The sequence below is a fragment of the Paroedura picta genome, chromosome 9 (genome assembly GCF_049243985.1).
Source record: "Paroedura picta isolate Pp20150507F chromosome 9, Ppicta_v3.0, whole genome shotgun sequence".
Lineage (NCBI taxonomy): Eukaryota > Metazoa > Chordata > Lepidosauria > Squamata > Gekkonidae > Paroedura > Paroedura picta.
In genome coordinates, this window is record NC_135377.1 from 45,316,824 (window position 1) to 45,337,336 (window position 20,513).

At 42.7% G+C, this 20,513-nt stretch overlaps 1 protein-coding gene across 3 annotated transcripts in view; it reads right to left on the reverse strand.

Moving 5' to 3' along the window:
- The window catches only part of CABLES1 (Cdk5 and Abl enzyme substrate 1), a 46,942-nt gene extending 27,121 nt beyond the window's left edge, over window positions 1–19,821 (reverse strand). Inside the window, exon 1 of one of the 3 annotated variants that reach the window (XM_077352609.1) lies at window positions 19,656–19,821. In XM_077352609.1, the coding sequence (XP_077208724.1) occupies window positions 19,656–19,696 (41 nt within the window). In that variant the 5' untranslated portion in view covers window positions 19,697–19,821. Of the gene's footprint in view, window positions 1–18,228; window positions 19,356–19,655 lie in introns of those variants that run through there. The other 2 variants (XM_077352608.1, XM_077352607.1) reach the window with 2 other exon arrangements.
- Window positions 19,822–20,513: the final 692 nt, after the last annotated feature.

Below are 20,513 nucleotides of genomic sequence, written 5' to 3' on the forward strand. Positions count from 1 at the left end.
TTCACAGGGCCTGCAGCATCAGAGCCAGTTTAAGGATTTGCAGGGCCCTAGCAGAATATAATTGTGGCGGGAGCAGCCAGACTGGGGTGGAGGGGTCCCCCCCCCCACAGTGGAAAGAGGCATCACTCTGCACTTCCTAAAAAGAAAAGGGAGAGAACAGGGAATAGAGCCTTGATCCATGGTGGGAAGGCAACACATGGAACCCCTGGAAGAGCAGAGGCCATAGCATGGGCTACATAGATAAACCAGCCCTGGCACTATGTTTTGCTCCAACAGGAACACAAGATGGAATATAGTCAGGTTGACTTAGAACAAGGGCTGCTTGTGATGACTTTGTATTTCCGCCTGTTCTATGGGATCCCTGTGAAATTGAATCATATTGCACTGCTTCTTTTGAAGTTTCTGCCAGAACTAATTTTATTTGACCACACTCCAAGGACAGAAAAAGCATGAACAAGATTTTAGTTTAGATGAGAAAACACTACACTGCTCTTGAAGTGTTGCAGGATCAGTGAGCTTGTCTGTTATGTTTGTGCAAGAAAAAACGTACAAATAAGGCTGGAACTTTTTTTCCTAATGTGAAATAAAAACTGTTTATATTTTTAAATAATGTTAATATATTTTAGGTTACTGCTTTTATTCATATGCTAATGTCTATGGTTTGAGTTTACTGAATAGTTTATATTTCCAAAGGAGTTTCACTTGTATTATTATTGAAACCTGGAATAGGTTTATGAAAATCATAGCTGAAGATAAACATTCTTGCTTCTGACAGGAGCACATTTCAAGAGTTCAAAGCTACTTTTAATGTGCTTAGTAACTTTAACGTATCACTTGGGGAATGACAACTTTTAAAGTTTGATTCAAAGAAAGACTGCATGTAATAACTGTTGGAAGTATGCTCCATAGAAAATCCAAGCGTAACTGGAATGCATATAAAGAGCAAGATGAATAATTCCATGCTAATGCTTAAGAATCAGGATGTTGCTGTAACTAATCTAATTATGTCCAACAGAGAACACTCAACTGAGTTAGCTATGCAATAGTTTTTTTAGCTAGGGTCCCAGGAGAATAGCAGGCATGAACTCCGTTTTAGTGTTGTTTTGATTTTTTTTCTTTATAAGTGGCTGTATTAAATTTTACACCTACTGATTATTTTTTAAAAGAGATTGCTTATATACACAAAGCTACTCAACCTCTATTCTCCTCCTCAAGCAGTTTCCAATAAATCTCATGACATTATCTCTTCTGAGCTACAACTACATCAAGAAACTTACTGTAATCTCATGAGCTGCAAAAACAGCAAATACATGTTTCAACTGAGATAGGCTAGTATCAGCACCATTAACAGCAAATGACGTTATGCCAGCAGGAAATTTTGCTGGCATAATTTTCCAAGGTCAGATGCCAACATATTTTCCTAATTTGCATAACATAAAAGAATTTTGATGCATGTACTGTCCTAGAAATTAAAGAAATGTACTATACATATTATGTTACATAAAAGAAAAAGACAAATGAAAATGATGGAAGAATATAGAAAAGTGGACAACCATGAGCAAAGGCTTGTAAAATTAGCCAAAATTCAGGATATCCCACTATGTACAAAGCTGGAGAAAAACATATTTCTACTCCGTTGCTATTCTCACTGCTGTGTGACTATAGCTATTCCTTTGTTCATGCTACATTCATTCTTCTTAATGTATGTCACACTTACCAATAAATGTCCCTTATCCAACATGCCCCTGCAAGAACAGACATTTGTCCCACAATAAAATCAGAGTCCGGTAGCACCTTTAAGACCAACAAAGATTTATTCAAGGCATGAGCTTTCAAGTGCTTAATCAAAATCTTTGTTGGTCCTAAAGGTGCTAGTAGACTCTGATTTTATAGCGCTACTTCAGACCATTTGAATTTCTTAAAACAGTAATCAGAAAAAAAATCTCTTTTAATTGGTATGGCAATTACATTATTGCAAGCTTTTGCCATTTCACTCATTTTGATGGCTGATACTTCCAGTTTCTTCATACAATTCCCACAAAGATTAAGTTTAACGGAAAAAATTGGCACAAGTAGAAATCGGCACCAAAGGAATGTTCCACTGATTTGATTAGCACAAGGATGAAGCAAAACCCAAATGAAATTTTTTGAATTAGAGCAGTGGGGTTGCAAAATTTGGCACCATCCCAAGTTATAAATCTACATAGGAAGTTAGCAGTTCAGAGCACAAGGTGCAGCTGGCCAAGCACCAAAGCATAGCTTTACATCAAATTATCTATATTATTAGGTTAACAGGCTAGTTTAAATTAGCAGCCTAGAAAGCACACAGCTGCTTGTTAGTGTCAGGGATGTAATCAAGCACAATATCCTGAGAGGAAGATAATTAGTAAACCAGAAGGCAATGTCAAAGGCTCTCCAGTCACACAGACAGATCTGCTGCTTTTTTCTTATGCATTTCTGTTCACAAGATGGGGGGGGCACTTCACGGTTGAAATGACGTTAATAATTTCCTGTTCTTCTGGATACCACTACCACCCATTGAAGCAGTTCAAGAAGAGAAAGAAAACAGCCCCAAGGATCAAACCATCAGAGGTGAATTTTACACGTAAAATGGCACTGAGTTGAGATATTAACTTCTCATTTTTGAACAAAGAATTCTTAAATTTTCAAGTAGCACAGACAGCTCCCTCCTAGCAGATTTCTACAAACAAGACATTCATAGCTAATTTTGAACCTTGAAAACTCGAAAAATGTTGTTACATAATTAAGAGTTCAAGCTGGAACCCATGAGGAATCAGTATGGTGGGAGACCACAACCTGGCAATCATTGCAGTACAACTGCCTTGTAGTAAGGAACCAGGAGTGCAAGAAACTGCTCATTTTAATTCCTAGTGCAAAAAAGAAGGTTCTTTTACAACCTCTTCCTATGCTGTACAGGAGAGTTGGAAATAGAAATATGTGCCTCATACCCCTTCAGGAAACTGTGACCCTTTGGGACTTGAGCAGACCAATTTCCCCTACCTACCCTGATTCTCAGTTACTCTCAACATTCCAGACATTCTGTAGGCCAGGGGTAGTCAACCTGTGGTCCTCCAGATGTTCATGAACTACAATTCCCATGAGACCGTGCCAGCAAACGCTGGCAGGGGCTCATGGGAATTGTAGTCCATGGACATCTGGAGGACCACAGGTTGACTTACCCCTGCTGTAGGCAATGAGAATGCTCACATCTCACTAACGATAGCGTCATCTCGGAAACAGAAGTGAAATCTTCTATAGTCTTTTTTCACTTGGCGAAGGTGGTACCTAGAATTAACTGGTTTCAACTATTTAATAGATTATTCATTTTTAATATTTGTTTTAAAAATTAAAACTTTAATATTTAATCTTAATCCATCTGTATTTTATTCTTCTGTAAACCACACTGAGCCCCTAAGGAAAGGTGGGGATATAGATCCAAAAATAAACAGTACGAAACTCTGGCTGAATTAGTATAATGAGCTCTATCAGGGACTGTGAAGAGTATTCAAAAGCTTCAACTTCTCTAATATGCTACAGCAAAATTTACTTGCTGGTTTGATTGATAGGAAACTCATTTTACCAGTTTTAAAAGGCCCATGTTTGCTGCTGATCTGGATCTGGCAGAAATAAAGCTGTTGGCTATTATCTCTAAAGCCAGCATGTGGCAATGGGTAGAAGGTTGCACTAGAATCTGGAAGACCCAGGTGTGAATTCCTGTTCTGCCCTGGATGTTTACTGGATGAACACAATCAGCATAACCTACCTCACAGGGTTGTTATTGAAGCTACAGAGCCCTAACCTCTACAGACTTGAAGCTACAGAGCCCTAACCTCTTTAACATTTCTTCATGGGGAAATTGTTCCAACCCCTTAATCATTTTAGTTGCCTTTTTTTTTGCACCTTTTCCATGCTATATCATCTTTTTGGAGGCGTAGTGACAAGAACTGTACACAGTATTCCAAATGAGGCTGCACCATAGATTTATACGGTACTGGCGGATTTGTTTTCAATCCCCTTCCTAATATTCCCCAACACAGCATTTTACTTTTTTATTGCCATCACACACCGAGTCGACGTTTTTAGCGAGTTATCTACCATGACTCCATGACCTCTCCTGGTCGGTCACCGCCAATTCAGACTGCACCAATGCATATTTATAGTTGGGATTTCTTGAACCAATATGACCGTATTGAACCTCATTTGCCGTGCTGATGCCCACTTGTCCAGCCATGACAGATCCCTCTGGAATGCCTCACTGACTTCACTGGTTTTTATCACCCTGAACAACTTCATATCATTTGTAAACAAAACAGATGAAATAGCGATGTTAATTCAGAGTGAAAATTTTAAAACCTATAGAATATCTTTTATTAAGACCAACCAAAATAATACAAGTTCATTGAAAGCTTTCTCAATGTGTTATGTGGTTTTAGCTCATCTCAATAAACGACGTTCCATGAATTTTGTTTTTAGAGTGAGAGTGAAAAAGAACAAAGTTCAAGTCCTCACTCTCTTATGGGCTAAATATGAAAACATGGGCCAGTAACAATCTCTTTTGTCAAGATAAAATGTAGACAGACTACTATAAGAGAAATGATATTGCCACTATACAACTAGAATAGAAATGCTATAATAGAAATTTAACCATCCAGAGCCATGGAACTGAAACATAAAACAGGTCACCTAGTACCAGTTCCTATGATGCAAGGCTCATTATCAAATGAATTCTCACCACAGAACAAAGCAACTCATCACCCACACTTGGCCTGCTATGTTAGGTATTTTAATGGACATCCTATGTGGTAAGCCGAATGTTACGGCTGTACTGGAATGAAAGTATTTCAGATATGCAGCAAGTAACCAAGATAACAATCTGTCCTCTGTATGGAAAAAAACAACAGGCTTTCAAAATACTGAGCCACTGTGCCTATCAACCTCTACATGATGAATATGAAAGGGTGTCTGCTCCCATATTAACCTTTTCTGTACAGAGAAAATTACCCAAGACTTTGCTCTAGGTGCCCACCTCCCAAATGAGGCACTGGGTAAGCAGGTTAGGCTCTTTTCTGTCGGCAGTATTATCCAATATCCCTCTAGGAATGTGCAACCCCAAATCTCAAGAGTTTATTTAAAATATTTACAGACTCACTTTTCTGACAGAAAACTGAGGCACAAGCAGGTAAACAATGACAAAAGCAATGTAACATTAAAAAAAGAACTGCTAGTATAGCCAACAACAGGTGTGGTAAAAGTGTGCATCTATACCAGGGGTAGTCAACCTGTGGTCCTCCAGATGTTCATGGACTACAATTCCCATGAACCCCTGCCAGCAAACACTGGCAGGGGCTCATGGGAATTGTAGCCTATGGACATCTGGAGGACCACAAGTTGACCACCCCTGATCAATACAACACAAAAGGCTTTATTCGCTTCCATTGGTTCAAGATTGTCTGAAAGTTGTTAACACCTGGTTTGGAAACTATTCCCAAAAAATCTACATGAATAAACAATTGGGGCCACTCAAAAGGGAGGGAAAGGCAGAGGCACTCCTGTCCTCTTTATTATCACATGTGCAGTGTTAAGCCCCAAAATGGAAAACATATTTTGAGCTATGAGGATGCAAAGTGAACCAGAGTTTAATTTGAAGCTCCAGCAAGGATCAGAAAGAGAATATCCGATATTCATATATTATCCAGAAGAACCTTGAACTGACAGTCAATCCACTTTCCCCCTGCATATAAAAATTACATACCTACAGCTAGTACCAATTTGGGTGGTGGTGGTTGTTGCTGTTTTTGAACAATTGATTTCTTGTGAATACATGCATAACCCAAACTCAACCTCATTAATGATAATCTTGTTAAATATAATCTTGTAGGTAAGCTGCTAACACAAACAGGAAAAAAAGATTGATTATAGGTTCACAAACAGCTTCAGAAAGGTTTAGAAAAATAAAAGTGTCTTGTATAATGTGGTAACAGAAAGAGATGGTATTATTTGTATAACAGATGGCACAGATCCAAAACAGTCAGCTATTGCCTGAATTGTGAGTTCAAACTAAAAGAACATTACAAAGTCCAAAAAGTTGCAGAGCAATAGTCTATTACAGCAAAACGAAATAGGAGTTTTGTGGCATTTTGACTAACAAAATACAGACTAGACCAGAGCTCTCTTCTTCAAATGAAATTACTGAATCTTTACTATGCAGTACTAATTATTTATATATGACATATGTAATTTAGCCAGGAGATCAGGATTGTCTGGCAGACAGGCAAGGGATGTTCGGAAATAAAAAAAATCAATATTGGACATTAATTGCCTACAACAAACCATTCCAGAAAAAAAAATATTTGATCCAGAAAATATGAGGACAAGAATTTATAATGGCAAGAACTAAAAAGAAAAATGGTGTTCTGTTGTATATTAAACATTAAAACAATATCAAAAACATTTAGATGGAGTTTAAATAAAGTATTACAAAAAGAATCTGTTGTGGAAGATAGCTAAAAATAAAGAATTATTTAAAATCAATTTAAACAAAAGTACTGAAATGAGAATGGCTTGGGATGCTAGTAGAGCCTTTATGAGGGGACATTTTATAAATGTAATGTTAAAAAGACAAGAAAACAAGAAATCACAAAAGATAACAGAAAAGATTGAGAAAGAATTAAAACATTCACCTTGAAATATATATGTATAGTTATATTAGATGAAATGTTAGCAACAGCTTACCACGTTGACAATAGGACACATGGAAGCAGGCCCATATGTGCAGTGCTCCCCTCCAATATTCCCAGTCTCCTCAGCGCCCATCCACTAGCCTTGTGGTTGCGTGGGGGGGGGGGGGTGGTGACACTCATTGCAGCAGCCCTTGTTTAGGCAGTGGGGGAAGAAAGCCCAAAGGGAAATAAAGTGCAGACATAAACAGCAGCCAGCAGGGGGGAAAGCTACATGACATTACTCAGCACCCAGCTATCATGGTCCCCGAAGCGGCAGTGGCTCCAGCCCTGCCCATTTTAGTCTGTGTTTTTCACAGCCTGTGAGTGTAGCAGTTGGGGGCTCCCTTGGCTACCCAGTCAACAACCCAGGTAAGGGGAAGGGGGGCCAACGGCAGCACTCCAGGCTAGCTGTACAGAAGTGGTTCTCAACCTGGGGGCTGGGACCCCTTTGGGGGTCGAATGACCCTTTCAAAGGGGTCGCAGCAAGGTGAGCGGTTTGGCTGAGGGGGGAGCCACCACTGTTGCTGGTCCTCCTGTAGGCACCCGCGCTCGGCCGCCAGCCACTCCAGCAGCACCCCCGGAAAAAAAAACAATTTATATACAATTATGAACAATGGATCTTCACATCATTGGTCAGTTTTGGTTTAATTTCTGGTTGGGGTCACCACAACATGAGGAACTGGCATTAGGAAGGTTGAGAACCACTGCTGTACAGCATCTCCACCCACCGCTAGCATAAGGGAGAAGACAGTCCCTTCTGATACTCCAGTCCCAACAAACGTAGGCCTTTAAAGTTCAAAATCAGTACCCTGAATGGGCTGAGCAGTAGATTGATAGTTTAGCTGCCACCAACCATCTAGCTGCAGCATTCTGCACTAACTGCACCCTCAGCCTTCAAACTTTCTTCAAGGACAGCCCCCAGTAGAGCACATTGCAAGAGTCCAGTCTATAAATAACTGGGGCATGGATCACTGTGTCTAGATGTGACAGAACCGGGAATGAACACAACTGATGCACCAGCCAAAGACAGGGACAGGCACTTTGAATTACAACAGTCACCTGGTTTACTAAGGTGACTGTGTCAAGTAGCACTCCCAAGCTGTGAACCTGGTTCTGCAAAGGGAGTAAAACTTGATCCAAGACAGGAAAGGCCTGAAATTCCCTGGTCGGTCTTTCTGCCACCCCATAAAATCTCTGTCTTGTCAGGATTAATTTTAAATTTATGAAAATTTATGCTGGAATTAAATGGTTAGGTTTTAAAGTGCCAAAAGACATTTAAGATTTTTAAAAATGTAAGATATACCTAATATAGAAAATGCAGGGTTAATTCTGAGGGCCATTCCGCACTCGTTAAAAATAGCACAATGGTTACAAATTGAAATCACTACTGTTTTGCTGTTATGTACAACGTCGTTGACAATCTGCAACACACCTGAAACCGATTTCGCAAAAAGTGCTTTGTTGTAGCGCTTTCAGGGAAATCCCAAAAAGTGGATTCACCCTCCGGAAAGTGCTACACTCTTGCAACCAATCTGCAACACTAGCGGGAAAGTTCTGTGCGTTACCATTGTTGCGGTTTCTGCAAAGTCTCTCCCCCTAGCTCTCTCCTCTGATCTTCCGGCGAAGTGATCGCCATTTTTTTTCTCAGAGCAAGCAGAGATCAATGCACCGGTGAGCCTTCGTTTACCCAGCGAGGCTTCCCTGGCTGCAGTCCCTCCCCAGAGCTGTTTTAATTCACTAAGCATGAAGCAACACACAGCCCCGTTTGCTGGTTTATTTTCCCTTTATTTTTCACTGTATTTTCGGCCGAAAATCGCGCCCGTGCAGGGGGGGTTATTTTTTTTCACTTGGGGGGAGCATGGCAACAATGAAACGGCAGCTCAAACACCACCTGCTAGCTAGATGGGTCTCTCCGTTGCAACGAATCAACGCAAATTCGTTGCAATGTGTTGTGTGTGTGTTTTTTTTAAACCTTCCTTAAAGGGAAAGGGGCTTTTTGGGAGCATGATAATGGCTGCCCATTGGCTGCTTGACGGCCAGGGGCGGGACAAAGCTCAGCAATATCGCTTCCTGGCTAGCTATGTGGGAAACTATAGAAACGCAACTGGATTCCACTACAAAGCCAGGTATGCATAACGACGAATTCCATTATTTAAAATGGCGTTTTTTCGTTCCGCAACCAATTTGCTACATAGATCCTGGTGCGGAATGGCCCTTATATATTTCCCATCCAGTAATGTCAATCTAATGACTCACATTGAACTGAGATGTTGTCTTTCAATTACATAGCTTCCTGCATCATCTCAGATTGCTGGTAGAAGCATGTCCACCTAAAAAGCTTTGTACTACTTCTCCCCAGAAGAGGACAAAAGTTGACAACCAAAAGCACACAACAAGGAACACAATACTACTCAGCTCTATTCCACATGGCTTGCATCAATAATTCTGCAGCATAACAAGAATAAGAATTGTATACGGAGCTGAAAATGTACTAGTCAGTTTCATTAAGAACCTTTTGCTTTGTTACAATCATCTCCTTCCCAATTAATCAGGCAGCATATATGCTGTATATGCTGACATTTGATCAATTCAAACTTCTAAAGGAGTTTTCCATAAATTTAACAGCCTGTTACATTAAAGAGGGAAATACAAGAAAACACAAAAAACAAACAAACAGCAAAACAACAACCAATACATAATTTATTTACTTGCAATACTTTTACTTTGTCTCCCTCCAAACCGTACCACAATAACACTTAAACCATAATAAAAAACATACAAATGATACAGGGTGACTCCTGCTCTAGACATACTCCCAGAAAGAACTGAGCTACAGGTGTACAGTTAACAGTTACACAATTGCAGAGTTGTAAAGTTCTAAATGTTCTACAAGTAAAAAGGTTCTAAATTTTACTGTTAGAAATGTTATAAATCTGTGATGCTTTCTTTGCATTGTACCATGAATCTTTTATTGTAAACTGCCCTAAGGGAGGGGAGGGAGCTATATAAATGCAATGAAATGCATAAAATCCATAAATACCCCCAACTCTCAGACTATTTCAAGAAATGTAAATTGGGTATAAATGAGAAACTTGCTGTAAGCAAGGCGTTGAATGAAGAATATTTAACCTGCATTGTGAGGATAGCCAAGTTTCTGTTAGAGGTTTCTAGAGAATTTTTGTTTGCATATGAATCAAGTAGTGACCAAGTCACTGAAGCAATCGGTGCAAACTTAAATGGACTCCGGGGAATGGTAGAGGATAGGAAGGCCTGGAGGATCGCCCATGGGGTCGCGATGGGTCGGACACGACTTTGCACCTAGCAACAACAACAGTAACCCAATAATGTAAAGATGTGTGTAATTTAAAAGCTGGAACTCCGCGATGAGCCTTTTGGGGAGTGGTGGTATAAAAGCTGAATTGTGTGTGTGTGCATGTAAGTAAATAAATAGGCAATTTCCACACATCATTAAAAATAGCATCGCGTCAGCTGAATAGCGTAGCGCTAGATCATATCACGCCTCTCAGCCCCACTTCACCTTTTTGCTGTCTCACCTTTGCCTTTTTGCTGTCTCACCCCTTTTCACGCATCTTACCCTCCACATCTGCTGCTGGAAATGGAAGAGAGCAACACACCTTATATGTGACTTGCTTCTGCCTGTCAATCAATCCAGGCAACCAATCCCCTTTCTCCATGTTTTAAAGGTCTCGCAATGCCCACTATTTTTTTTTATTAAAAAATCATACTTCTCCGTTGAAATGCCTGTGCATAGAATCATAGATGCATAGTGCTTTTTGAATTCCACCCCTTGTGGAATCACAAGTCCTTTGAGACTTAAAAAAATTAATCTCGTTCCTGATTTTCTTTTTTTGGGGGGAGAAAACTTTAGCGAGGCATGCTTTGTGCTACAACTTTGAAAAAAATATTATTTTATTTCTGGCACTCATTGTACGCTTGTCCATCTATTTGTTGATCTAATAAGAAGTTAGCCATTTTTTAAAAGAAATTCCTGTCCCCAGGAACAAGGGAGAGGGAGGTGGGTCCGAGGACGGGATGAGGCAGGTGCCTTTAGCGTGTTTGAGCCTCCATGCCTTCCCTCTGCTGGTTGCTCTCTGGTAGGTAGAACTAAATAGGTTTGATGAATCCACTTTATGTGATTCCCCAATTCGTGCTTTAAAATGGACGATGTAGCAAGCCGGATACTGCCCAGACGCTGGATGTTGGTGATGTCATATTAAGGGGCCAGACTACATTAGGTAAGCATTTCACTACATTTAACGGATGTGGAAATGCCCATAATATTGTATCTCTATATGTATATTCCACTGTTTTACTACTGAATCTAGTAATTATGCCAATAAAGTTATTCTGATCTAATCTAAATAAATACCCATAAAATATGTGATATCATATAAGCGAGAATGTCAGAAAGCCCATGTAACTAACTCAGTTTTACACATCCTTTGAAAACAATAGGGCAGAAGCCCTTCTCACACCCAGAGGAAGGTCCTTCCACAACATATCCTCCAAAATCTTAATCTTCCTAATGTAAACATATAAAACCTTAAATGTGTCTGAAAGAAATACCATAAGATCTTGCTTGAAGAAATACCATACCATAAGATCTTACTTGAATACTCCTTGGGAAATGATTTCAGTAACATCTAACACACAAGATTAATTCTGGAGTAAGTGGTCCTTCACATGATCTGGTCCCTATTTGGCACTCCACAGATCGATACTAGGAACCCAAACTGTGCCTGGAAACAAACTTAAACCTGTAAAAGACAGTAACAATAGGAAAAACTGAAGACCCACCAAAAGATGGATTGAGTCAGTTAAGGCAACCACAGCCCTCATTTCGCAAGACCTCAGCAAGGCTGTTAATGAGGGGATGTTTAATTCATAGCCTCTCCAAAAGTTGGAAGTGAACTGGCAGCACTTACTAAACACATACAGCATGCGCATATGATTTGATGAACACTTTTCATAAAACCGCAATGTATAACTAAATGGAAAGTTAATTTAATATTGCTAAAGTACAGATTGCATTTTGAAGAAGAGTTGGTTCTTATATGCCGCTTTTCTTTACCCGAAGGAGGCTCAAAGCGGCTTACAGTTGCCTTCCCTTTCCTCTCCCCACAACAGAAACCCTTTGAGGTGGGTGAGTCTGAGAGAGCCCTGATATTACTTCTCGGTCAGAACAGCTTTATCAGTGACATGGCGAACCCAGCTGGCTGCATGGGGGGGAGTGCAGAATCGAACCCGGCATGCCAGATTAGAAGTCCGCACTCCTAACCACTACACCAAATGATAGTGTCCATTATGAAGCTCGTATACATCATAAGGCAAACCATTTTTCTTCAGAACTCCTGTTATTTGCCAAATTTGGTCTGTGCTCTTTGCTGTTGGGCACATCCAGGCAGGAGCAGGGTCAAAAGGTCAATCTCTGGGCTCTGCGTAATCATCAGAAAGACAGGTTTTCTGCAAATAGCTGACCTCGAGGAAACCTCCTGTGTGAAGATTAAGCTATACAGCTTCTTACATTCTAAGAACAATGGAATGTGTACAAAGCTATAAGCTTCTGCAAACTGCTATATCCCTTGATGTGTACTGCAAAGTTTTTTTCTGAGCAGTATATATAACAAATAAAAAGCTAGCTCAAGCAAGACAGCTACCGAGCTCTGGAGCAAGCTAGCACAGAGAGAGAAGCAAGCCCCGTGTCTGTTGTTACTTCAATCCACAGTCATGTTCACCATGTATCCAATGGCAACTGCATCTTTGACATGGTAGGCACCAGAAGGAGAACAGACCCCCCCACACACACACACACAGTTACATTAAGCTTTGTAGCCACTTGGAAACCAGCACCTGTGAACCTTTGTAGTATCAGAGGTCTCTTAGGTGAGGATGTGGGGTTTTATCTCTGGTATCATTTTCTGGGCATCACAAATTTTGGCTAGTTACAAAACCCAGTCCACAACTGTCATCACTGAAACTAATATGCAAAGATTTCTTCAATCACTTTCAGTCCTAAATGTATACTATAGACTTTTAGAAAAGGCAATGATATTTTACTATATATATACGATTCTGCCCTACATTACATTTACTTCTGCAGTCTAATTCAATTTTTTACTTGGGATTTTGTTTCCATTTGGTGAGATTTTTTTTTCATGCCCTATCCATAAAAAAATATATATAAGCATATATTAATGTGTATCTGGTTTGAAGTTGAATTTTTTTTTAAGGGTCACCAAGAAAAAGTAATCAATGAAATAGACTAGAATCTAACATTCAACCATGTCCCTTTAATGAATACAGGCTCACATGTATAAGTTTGAAGAAGCTGTGACAAAACAAAAGCATTGCACAGCTTTGAACTACTCCACAAGAATCACACAGAAACTATCATTAAGACAGATTCAGGTGGGTAGCCATCTTGGTCTGAAGCAACAGAACAAAGATTGAGTCCAGTTGCATCTTTAAAACCACTGAAGAATTATTTATGATTCACTGTGTGCACATGAAAGCTTATACCCCAGAATAAATGTTGTTAGTGTTAAAAGTGCCGCAGGACTCAAGTTTTATTCTATTTGATCATTACTTTACTGTACAACAAGAGATGTTTCTGTCAGGCAATTTCCCTATCAGCTCACTCAATGTGCCACTTCTGCATACCAGCAGAAAGTTTTCTAACAGTTTAACAAGTGATCCATTTGGATTCTGAACAATATGTGTTCAAAGGGGCGATGATAAAGAACTAAAAGCATCAGTGTAAAACTTGTTTTATGGGGTTCCACAAGGCTCCTAAACTGTGTAATTTATATATGAAGCCATTAGGAGCAGTACGAGTGAGAGACATACATTACGGGAAAGAGTCTGTGGCTTAGGGTTAGTGGTTAGACTAGGGGTATTTCTGCACCCGTTAAATGTAGTGAAATGATTACCTTACATAGTTGTTATATTCCAGCCCTTCCATATGACATTGCCAACATCCGATGTCTGGGCAGTAACTGGCTGGCTACATCCTCCATTTTAAAGCGCTAGTTGGGGAATCGCATAAGTGGATTCCCCAACCTATTTAGCGCTAGCTAAGGGAGAGCAACCAGCAGGCAACCAGCAGAGAGAAGGTATGGAGGCTGAAATGCACTAAAGGTGGCATCCTGCCCACGCACCCACCTCCCTCTCCCTTGTTCTGGGGAACAGGAATGTCTTTTTAAAAATGGCTAACTTCCTGGAGCAACAAATAGGCAGACAAGCATTGAGGCAATGCCAGAAATCCCCCCCCCCCAAAGTTGTAACACAAAGCATGCCTCTCTAAAGTTCCCCCCCATCAGAAACTAGATTAATTTTTTAAAATATCAAGACTCTCGATTCCATAAGGGGTGGTGTTCAAAAAGCACTATGCATCTATAATTAGATTCATAGGCATTTAAATGGAGAAGTATGAATTTTAAAAAATTAGCAGACATCGTGGGACCTTTAAAACATGGAGAAAGGGGACTGGCTGCCTGGATTGACTGACAGACGGAATAGAGTCACATGTAAAGTGCATTGCTCTCTTCCACCATTTCCAGCAGCATTCGTGGAGGCTGAGAAGCGCGGAAAGGCGGCAGACAAGAGTGAGACAGCAAAAAGGTGAGGTGGGGCTAGGAGGTAAGATAATATTTAGCGCTACACTATTAAGCTGCTGTAACACTATTTTTACCGATGTGCGGAAATGCCCTAGGATCTGGAAGATACAAGTCTGAATCTCCACTCTGCCATTGAAGGTTGCAGAGTGACAAAGAATCATTTAAACCAACTGAACTCCCCTAGTATGAATATTATTTTGATCATACAAACGAATAACAGATGAGACAATATGATCTCTTGAGAAAGATAATTGGTAACAACATTTTAATCTGTGTTCAGGTTAATGTTTAAAATGGCAAAGGGAAAGTGTAAAATCAGTCATCAGTGGCCATAATTCTTCGGGAAAACACACATGGGATCCCACTATAGCTACAGCTAAGCTAAAAATTTCATAATTTTCTGCAACCCCAACAAACCATGATGAGGAAAATCAAAGAATGTTTGACAAGAATTAAGGAAATAAGTTATATGAAGAAAGGAATTATTTAGATAAATAGTCTAATAATAAACAAATGGAAAAAATACAATTGACAAAAGAAGTAGGACCCACATGCCATTAAAATGTTTTTTTTTAAATAATCACTGAAGTAAAGATGGGGTCTTCTTACCATACATGATGTAAAACTTGGTCAAGTTTAAGTCTAATCAGTAGCGTCCTGGAAATTCCATAAATTGCCTCATGGGGAAGGAAGTGATGGAATATTTCTTTATTTATTATTTAAGGTGGGTTACAGAAAAATACCCCCAATATAAGCCCCCCCCTGAAACCAGCACCCTAATAAAACATCGTGAGGTTCCCTCCGCCCCTCCACAGGGTCTACTCGATTATATGGTGTAGCCTGAGGGGAGCCCAGTGACCTTAAGAATCCAGCCTCAACCAAAGAACTGGCAGAAGAGCTCCATTTTACAGGACATGCGGAACGTGGATACTCCCCTCAATATAATATATAGCTGATTAATAAGCCTACTTTTAGCCTTAACTCTTCTTTCACAGACTGAGCAGTATACAAGCCAAATCTAATCCCACTGAAGGACATTCTCCAAAATACGTATATATTTTAAAGAACATGCTTATGTATTCCCACCTGAAAGGCCCAGCTCAACACTCAAAGATCTATTCCAGACTTTCCTAACTTTGTGACCATGGAGGAGCCCCTAATTTTTCAGGTTTTGAAGAGTCCCGGAAATGATGCCAGCTGGCCATGCCTCTCTGTCACGTCCCCCCAGAAGTGATGTCATCTGAAGTGACATCACCACTGTTGTTAACAGGCAGGCTGAAGGAAGACGGGGGGGGGGGGGAAGGAGGTGGTTTGAGACGGGAATAGATGTGCAGGCTCCACACCCACCCAGGCACAGAAACTATGAGAAAACTCACTCATAGTCAGGAGGAACAGTGAAAGTGGCTGATTCCCTAGTTCGTGGCCAAGTCCGTTAAGACAGGAGGCAAAAGGCCACAGAATCCATCCAGAGTACTTGTGGGCCCGTTTGGGAATCCCTGGTCTATCCAAGCAGGCATATGTTACAACACATTTTTAAAAGTTTGGGCTCATGCTCTGGCTAACAACCATGTGGACAGTGCTCCAAATTAATGGAATTCAAAACAGGAACATAGAAGTTACCAGCAAAATGGATATTTCCTAGTAATCTTCAAGATCATTCTAGGATATTATCAAAAACTTTTATGCTGTGAAAGTAGTACAAAGATAGATTCTCCAGATCAAGCCCAAAGATCTGACTACCGAACCTGTCTTACAGCCTGTGTATTTGCTTTGTCTAATCTAAATACCATAAGATTGTGAGTACAACAGCTTGCACATACCCTGAAGCCAAACAGCACTAGTATAGATGAGCCAACCCTTGTCAGAATAAATTAAGTCTAAATCTAAATTTTATATTATAGACTATAAACACACACACTACACACACATTTTGTCACCTTGAATTTTGCCCTCAACATTCTAAACATTTAAGCCATTTCTATTTCCAGAAATGTGAAGAAATTTCAAATTGATCAAACCCAATTTCCAAGTATATGAGGCTGGTACTGCAGTCAATAGACACATGATGATGTCCAAATCAAAAAACCATAGAGTTGAAAGGGGCCACAGGTCATCTAGTCCAACCCCCCATTCCACGCTGGATCAGCCTACAGCATTCCTGACAAATGTTTATATATTGCAAGTAGCACGATAACTACTGTACAAAATAAAGAGATGGCGGTCATCTGCCTAGTCAGGGCTCATAATTTATATTACCACACTCCAGCAAGTGGTACAAGAATGACACATTCCGCATGCTTCGTATTTCACATATGTATCTACAATCTGGAAAAGGCATCCTCTTCTCTATTAAAAAAGGTAAAGGTATCCCCTGTGCAAGCACCGAGTCATGTTTGACCCTTGTGGTGACGCCCTCTAGTGTTTTCATGGCAAACTCAATACGGGGTGGTTTGCCAGTGCTTTCCCCAGTCATTACCGTTTACCCCCCAGCAAGCTGGGTACTCATTTTATCGACCTCGGAAGGATGGAAGGCTGAGTCAACCTTGAGCCGGCTGCTGGGATTGAACTCCCAGCCTCATGGGCAGAGCTTTCAGACTGCATGTCTGCTGCCTTACCACTCTGCGTCACAAGACTCATTCATCTCTATTAAATTATGAATCTTCTCTATTAAATTATGAATAACCTGACCCCATGAAAAGAGAGGTATGCCTCAAACTACCAAATCAATTAATTTAGCTATGCCTAATTGCTAAAATAAGCAATCTGCATATTAGATTAATTTCTTCAGTAATCTATGTACACAATTGACGAGTGTGGAAAGATCAGCCCTTTAATCACTAGGATGGTAGTAAAGGAGTGTTAAAGGATGCAATTAGGTTACTCCCACATTACAAGATCTTGAGGTTTGTGGCCTCTAAGGCCCTTTACCCAGATGCTAATGAGAGCCCGCGCTGACTACACTTCATCTGTGTGCCTCTGCCAGGCCGCTACCTCTTAAGCAGTAAGAAGAGTTGGTTCTCATATGCCGCTTTTCCCTACCTGAAGGAGTCTCAAAGGGGCTTGCAATCGCCTTCCCTTTCCTCTCCCCACAACACACACCCTTTGGGGTAGGTGTGGCTGAGAGAGCCCTGATATTACCACTCGGTCAGAACTGCTTTATCAGTGCTGTGGCAAGCCCGAGGTCACCCAGCTGGCTGCATGTGGGGGAGCGGGGAATCAAACCTGGCTCGCCAGATTAGAAGTCTGCACTCCTAACCACTACCACAAGTAAAAGAGAATACAGTGCTTTGTGGTTAGTGCTTTCCCCATAAACAGCTAAATTAAACCGACTGACCCACATACATGTGGGATTAGGACTAAATCTCCTCAAAGCACTGAGAGTGATGTTGGAAACTCTTGCTGGCCCTAAGCACTTCCTACTTTACAAATTAAGGGCTTATTTCTGCAGGGGGAGGGTTAACCGGAGCCAAGGCTCAGGTCCCGCCACAGTTTCCAATGCCACTGAGCGCAGGAGCTTATGAAGCAGCCAGTTCGTCCAAACATGCGGGGAGCGGCTGCCCCTTGCTACTAAAGACACCCCACGGGGATCAAAAGCCCGGATACCTCTCTTTCAAATCCCGCCGGAAGCCTCATAGGGTTTTATGGCCGAGGGGGAAGGAACGCTAGCCACAACGAAGCTTTTCGGACTGCCTTCGGGCAAATATCGTTTTTCTCCTCAACTAACCTACCTCACAGGGTGGGTGTTGAGAGGACAAAACGAGGAGCAAGCCTGACCCCCACCCCACGCCGAGCTCCCTGGAATATAGCCAAAGGCCCTTCCTTCCTTCCTTGGGTCCCCTCCCTTCACTCACCGAGACCTTTGGAGCTCGAAGGTGGTCGTGCCCCCCTGGCCTTGCTCCAGGCAGCCATAGTTCTGCGGGGCCGCCCTGGCGAAGGAGGCCGGCAAGATTCCCTGAGTGAAAGAGTTGAGGCGACCCCTGGTGCCGCCCGCAGCAGGGGTCCCGGAGGCGGCGGCGGCGGCTGGCACCTGCACGCTGGCAAAGGCATCTTCGTCCTCCTCCTCCTCCTCCTCCTCCTCGTCGTCGTCGTCGTCCACCGCCCCGACGTCCCCTTGCAGCAGCTGCTGCTGGGCCGCCACTCCCAGGGGGCTCATGAGCCTTGCGCTTCCACCGCAGGCGCCGGGGCAGCCCCCGTGCTGCAGCGGGGCGGGCGCCGGGAGAGCGCCCAGGCTGCCTTGCCGAGTCCTAGCGCTGCCGCTGCTATTGCAGGCTGCAGCAGACGCCGAGGCAGCCCTGGCGGTCGCTGCTCCTGCGGCGCCTCCGGGCTCTTCCCCGCCGCCGCCGCCGCCTTCGTCGTCCTGCAGCACCGGCCGCCCGTCCAGCGAGATGTTCGTGAGGAACGAGAGCGCTGCCTGCCTGCGCCGGGGGTCCATGCGCGGCGGCGGCTTCCTCAGGCAGGGCTCCAGCTGCTGGTGGAATCCGCCGCTGTCGGCGCTGCTAGGGCTGCCGCTGTTGGTGGCGGCGGCGGCGGCAGCAGGAGCCGCCGCCGCCGCCATTGTCTCTCCCGCGCCCGCTCCCTCACCCCCGCCCTGGGAGTCGGCACGGATAATCCGGGGCTGGAGCTCGGTGGCAGGCGGAGGGCTAGCAGGCGGCGGCCAGGCGCGGGGGTCGCGGCAGCCCCGGCGGCGCGAAGGGCAGTTGGGGCTCGCATGGCATGTTTCCCCCCTTCCTCCGGGCTGGCTGCATGGATAGCGCGCCTGACTTTGCGCTCCCCCGCCTTCCTTCCTCGCTCCCTGCCTTCCTTCCTCCCTCGGGCTCCTGCCTTTCTTGCCCCCCTTCTTCCTCCTCCTCCTCTCTCCCTGGTCAAAGTTATTAGCATTTATAGGTGGCACTCGCCCCGTCAAGAGCTCCGCGCAACAACACAGCTATCACGTGTGGGAAAGGGAGCTCGGAGGAAAACAAAAGCTCCAGCCGGGAGGAGGAGGAGGAGGAGGAGGAGGAGGCTGGGTCTATCTCATCTAAATCAACTCCTTCAACCTTTTCCCCCCCTTCTTTTTTCCGCCCGTGCGCTCGGAGGGAGGGGAAGGGAAGAAGGCGGGGCCTGCCTGTGTAGTGCAATTGCACACAGCACATGGCCCTGAGGAGGTTACGTAAACCGAGGCAGGCTCCTCGAACTTAATGGGATGTAAAACTCATGGACTCCTGCCAGGCCTCTGATCCCTTCATACCAAAGAGGTGCTTAAGCCGCTTGGTTATGCCGCACGAAGCATTTTCCTTACCGAGCGGGCTGGACTCCGTGTTCGGCTCCTGGTCTCAGCATTTGAAGGTCCTACTTCCAGTCAACCACCACCCTGGCTAGAGCTTCATGGGTGGCTTCTGATCAGATTCACACAGCTCCATGGAAACACTTAGGGAAGGGTCTGGCTCAGTTGCTTCTTGTTCCTGAAAAGCTGCTCCAGCTCGCAGTCAGAGCTGACAATCAAAATATAATTGAAAGACTCTGTGGGCGGAGAGTGTGAAAAAAGGAGGAGGGGGATAACAACCACCACCCCAGGATTCTTGCATTAGCTCTTACCTATGAGGCATCTCCCTGCTTATGTCCTTGGGATATATATTTATATATACACACAGATTGATAGACAGGATATGGACTTCTGAGGGTGGTTTTGGGCACCTACTACTGAAGAACCCTTTTACACCTAACTGAAGTGGTGGCTTCAAATGACAATATAAAGCTATGTTCCACCATGGGCAAGATCAGGCTACTCAGAAACAAGTACCAATCAGCAAAGAATAATTCTTCCTGCAACTTTCCTTTTGTTTTGTTTTGTTTTTTTATTTTAAACTAATTACGTCTCCTTGTCTCGCAGCTGGCAGGTTCTCACACAGTCATGACTCAGTACCTTAGTATTAGAACAAAGTTCAAGTCCAGGGTCACCTTTAAGATCAACAAAGTTTTAGTCAAGGTTTAAGCTTTTGTGTACACACACATACACTTGTACAGGTACAATGAAATGGAAGTTGCCAGTCTGTACATATATGTAGAAGGTAAGCATCAAATTAGCATACAACATAATGAAGATATTTAACGGATTGAAGGACCAAATAGGAATAACAAGCTTACTTTATATGGTTAC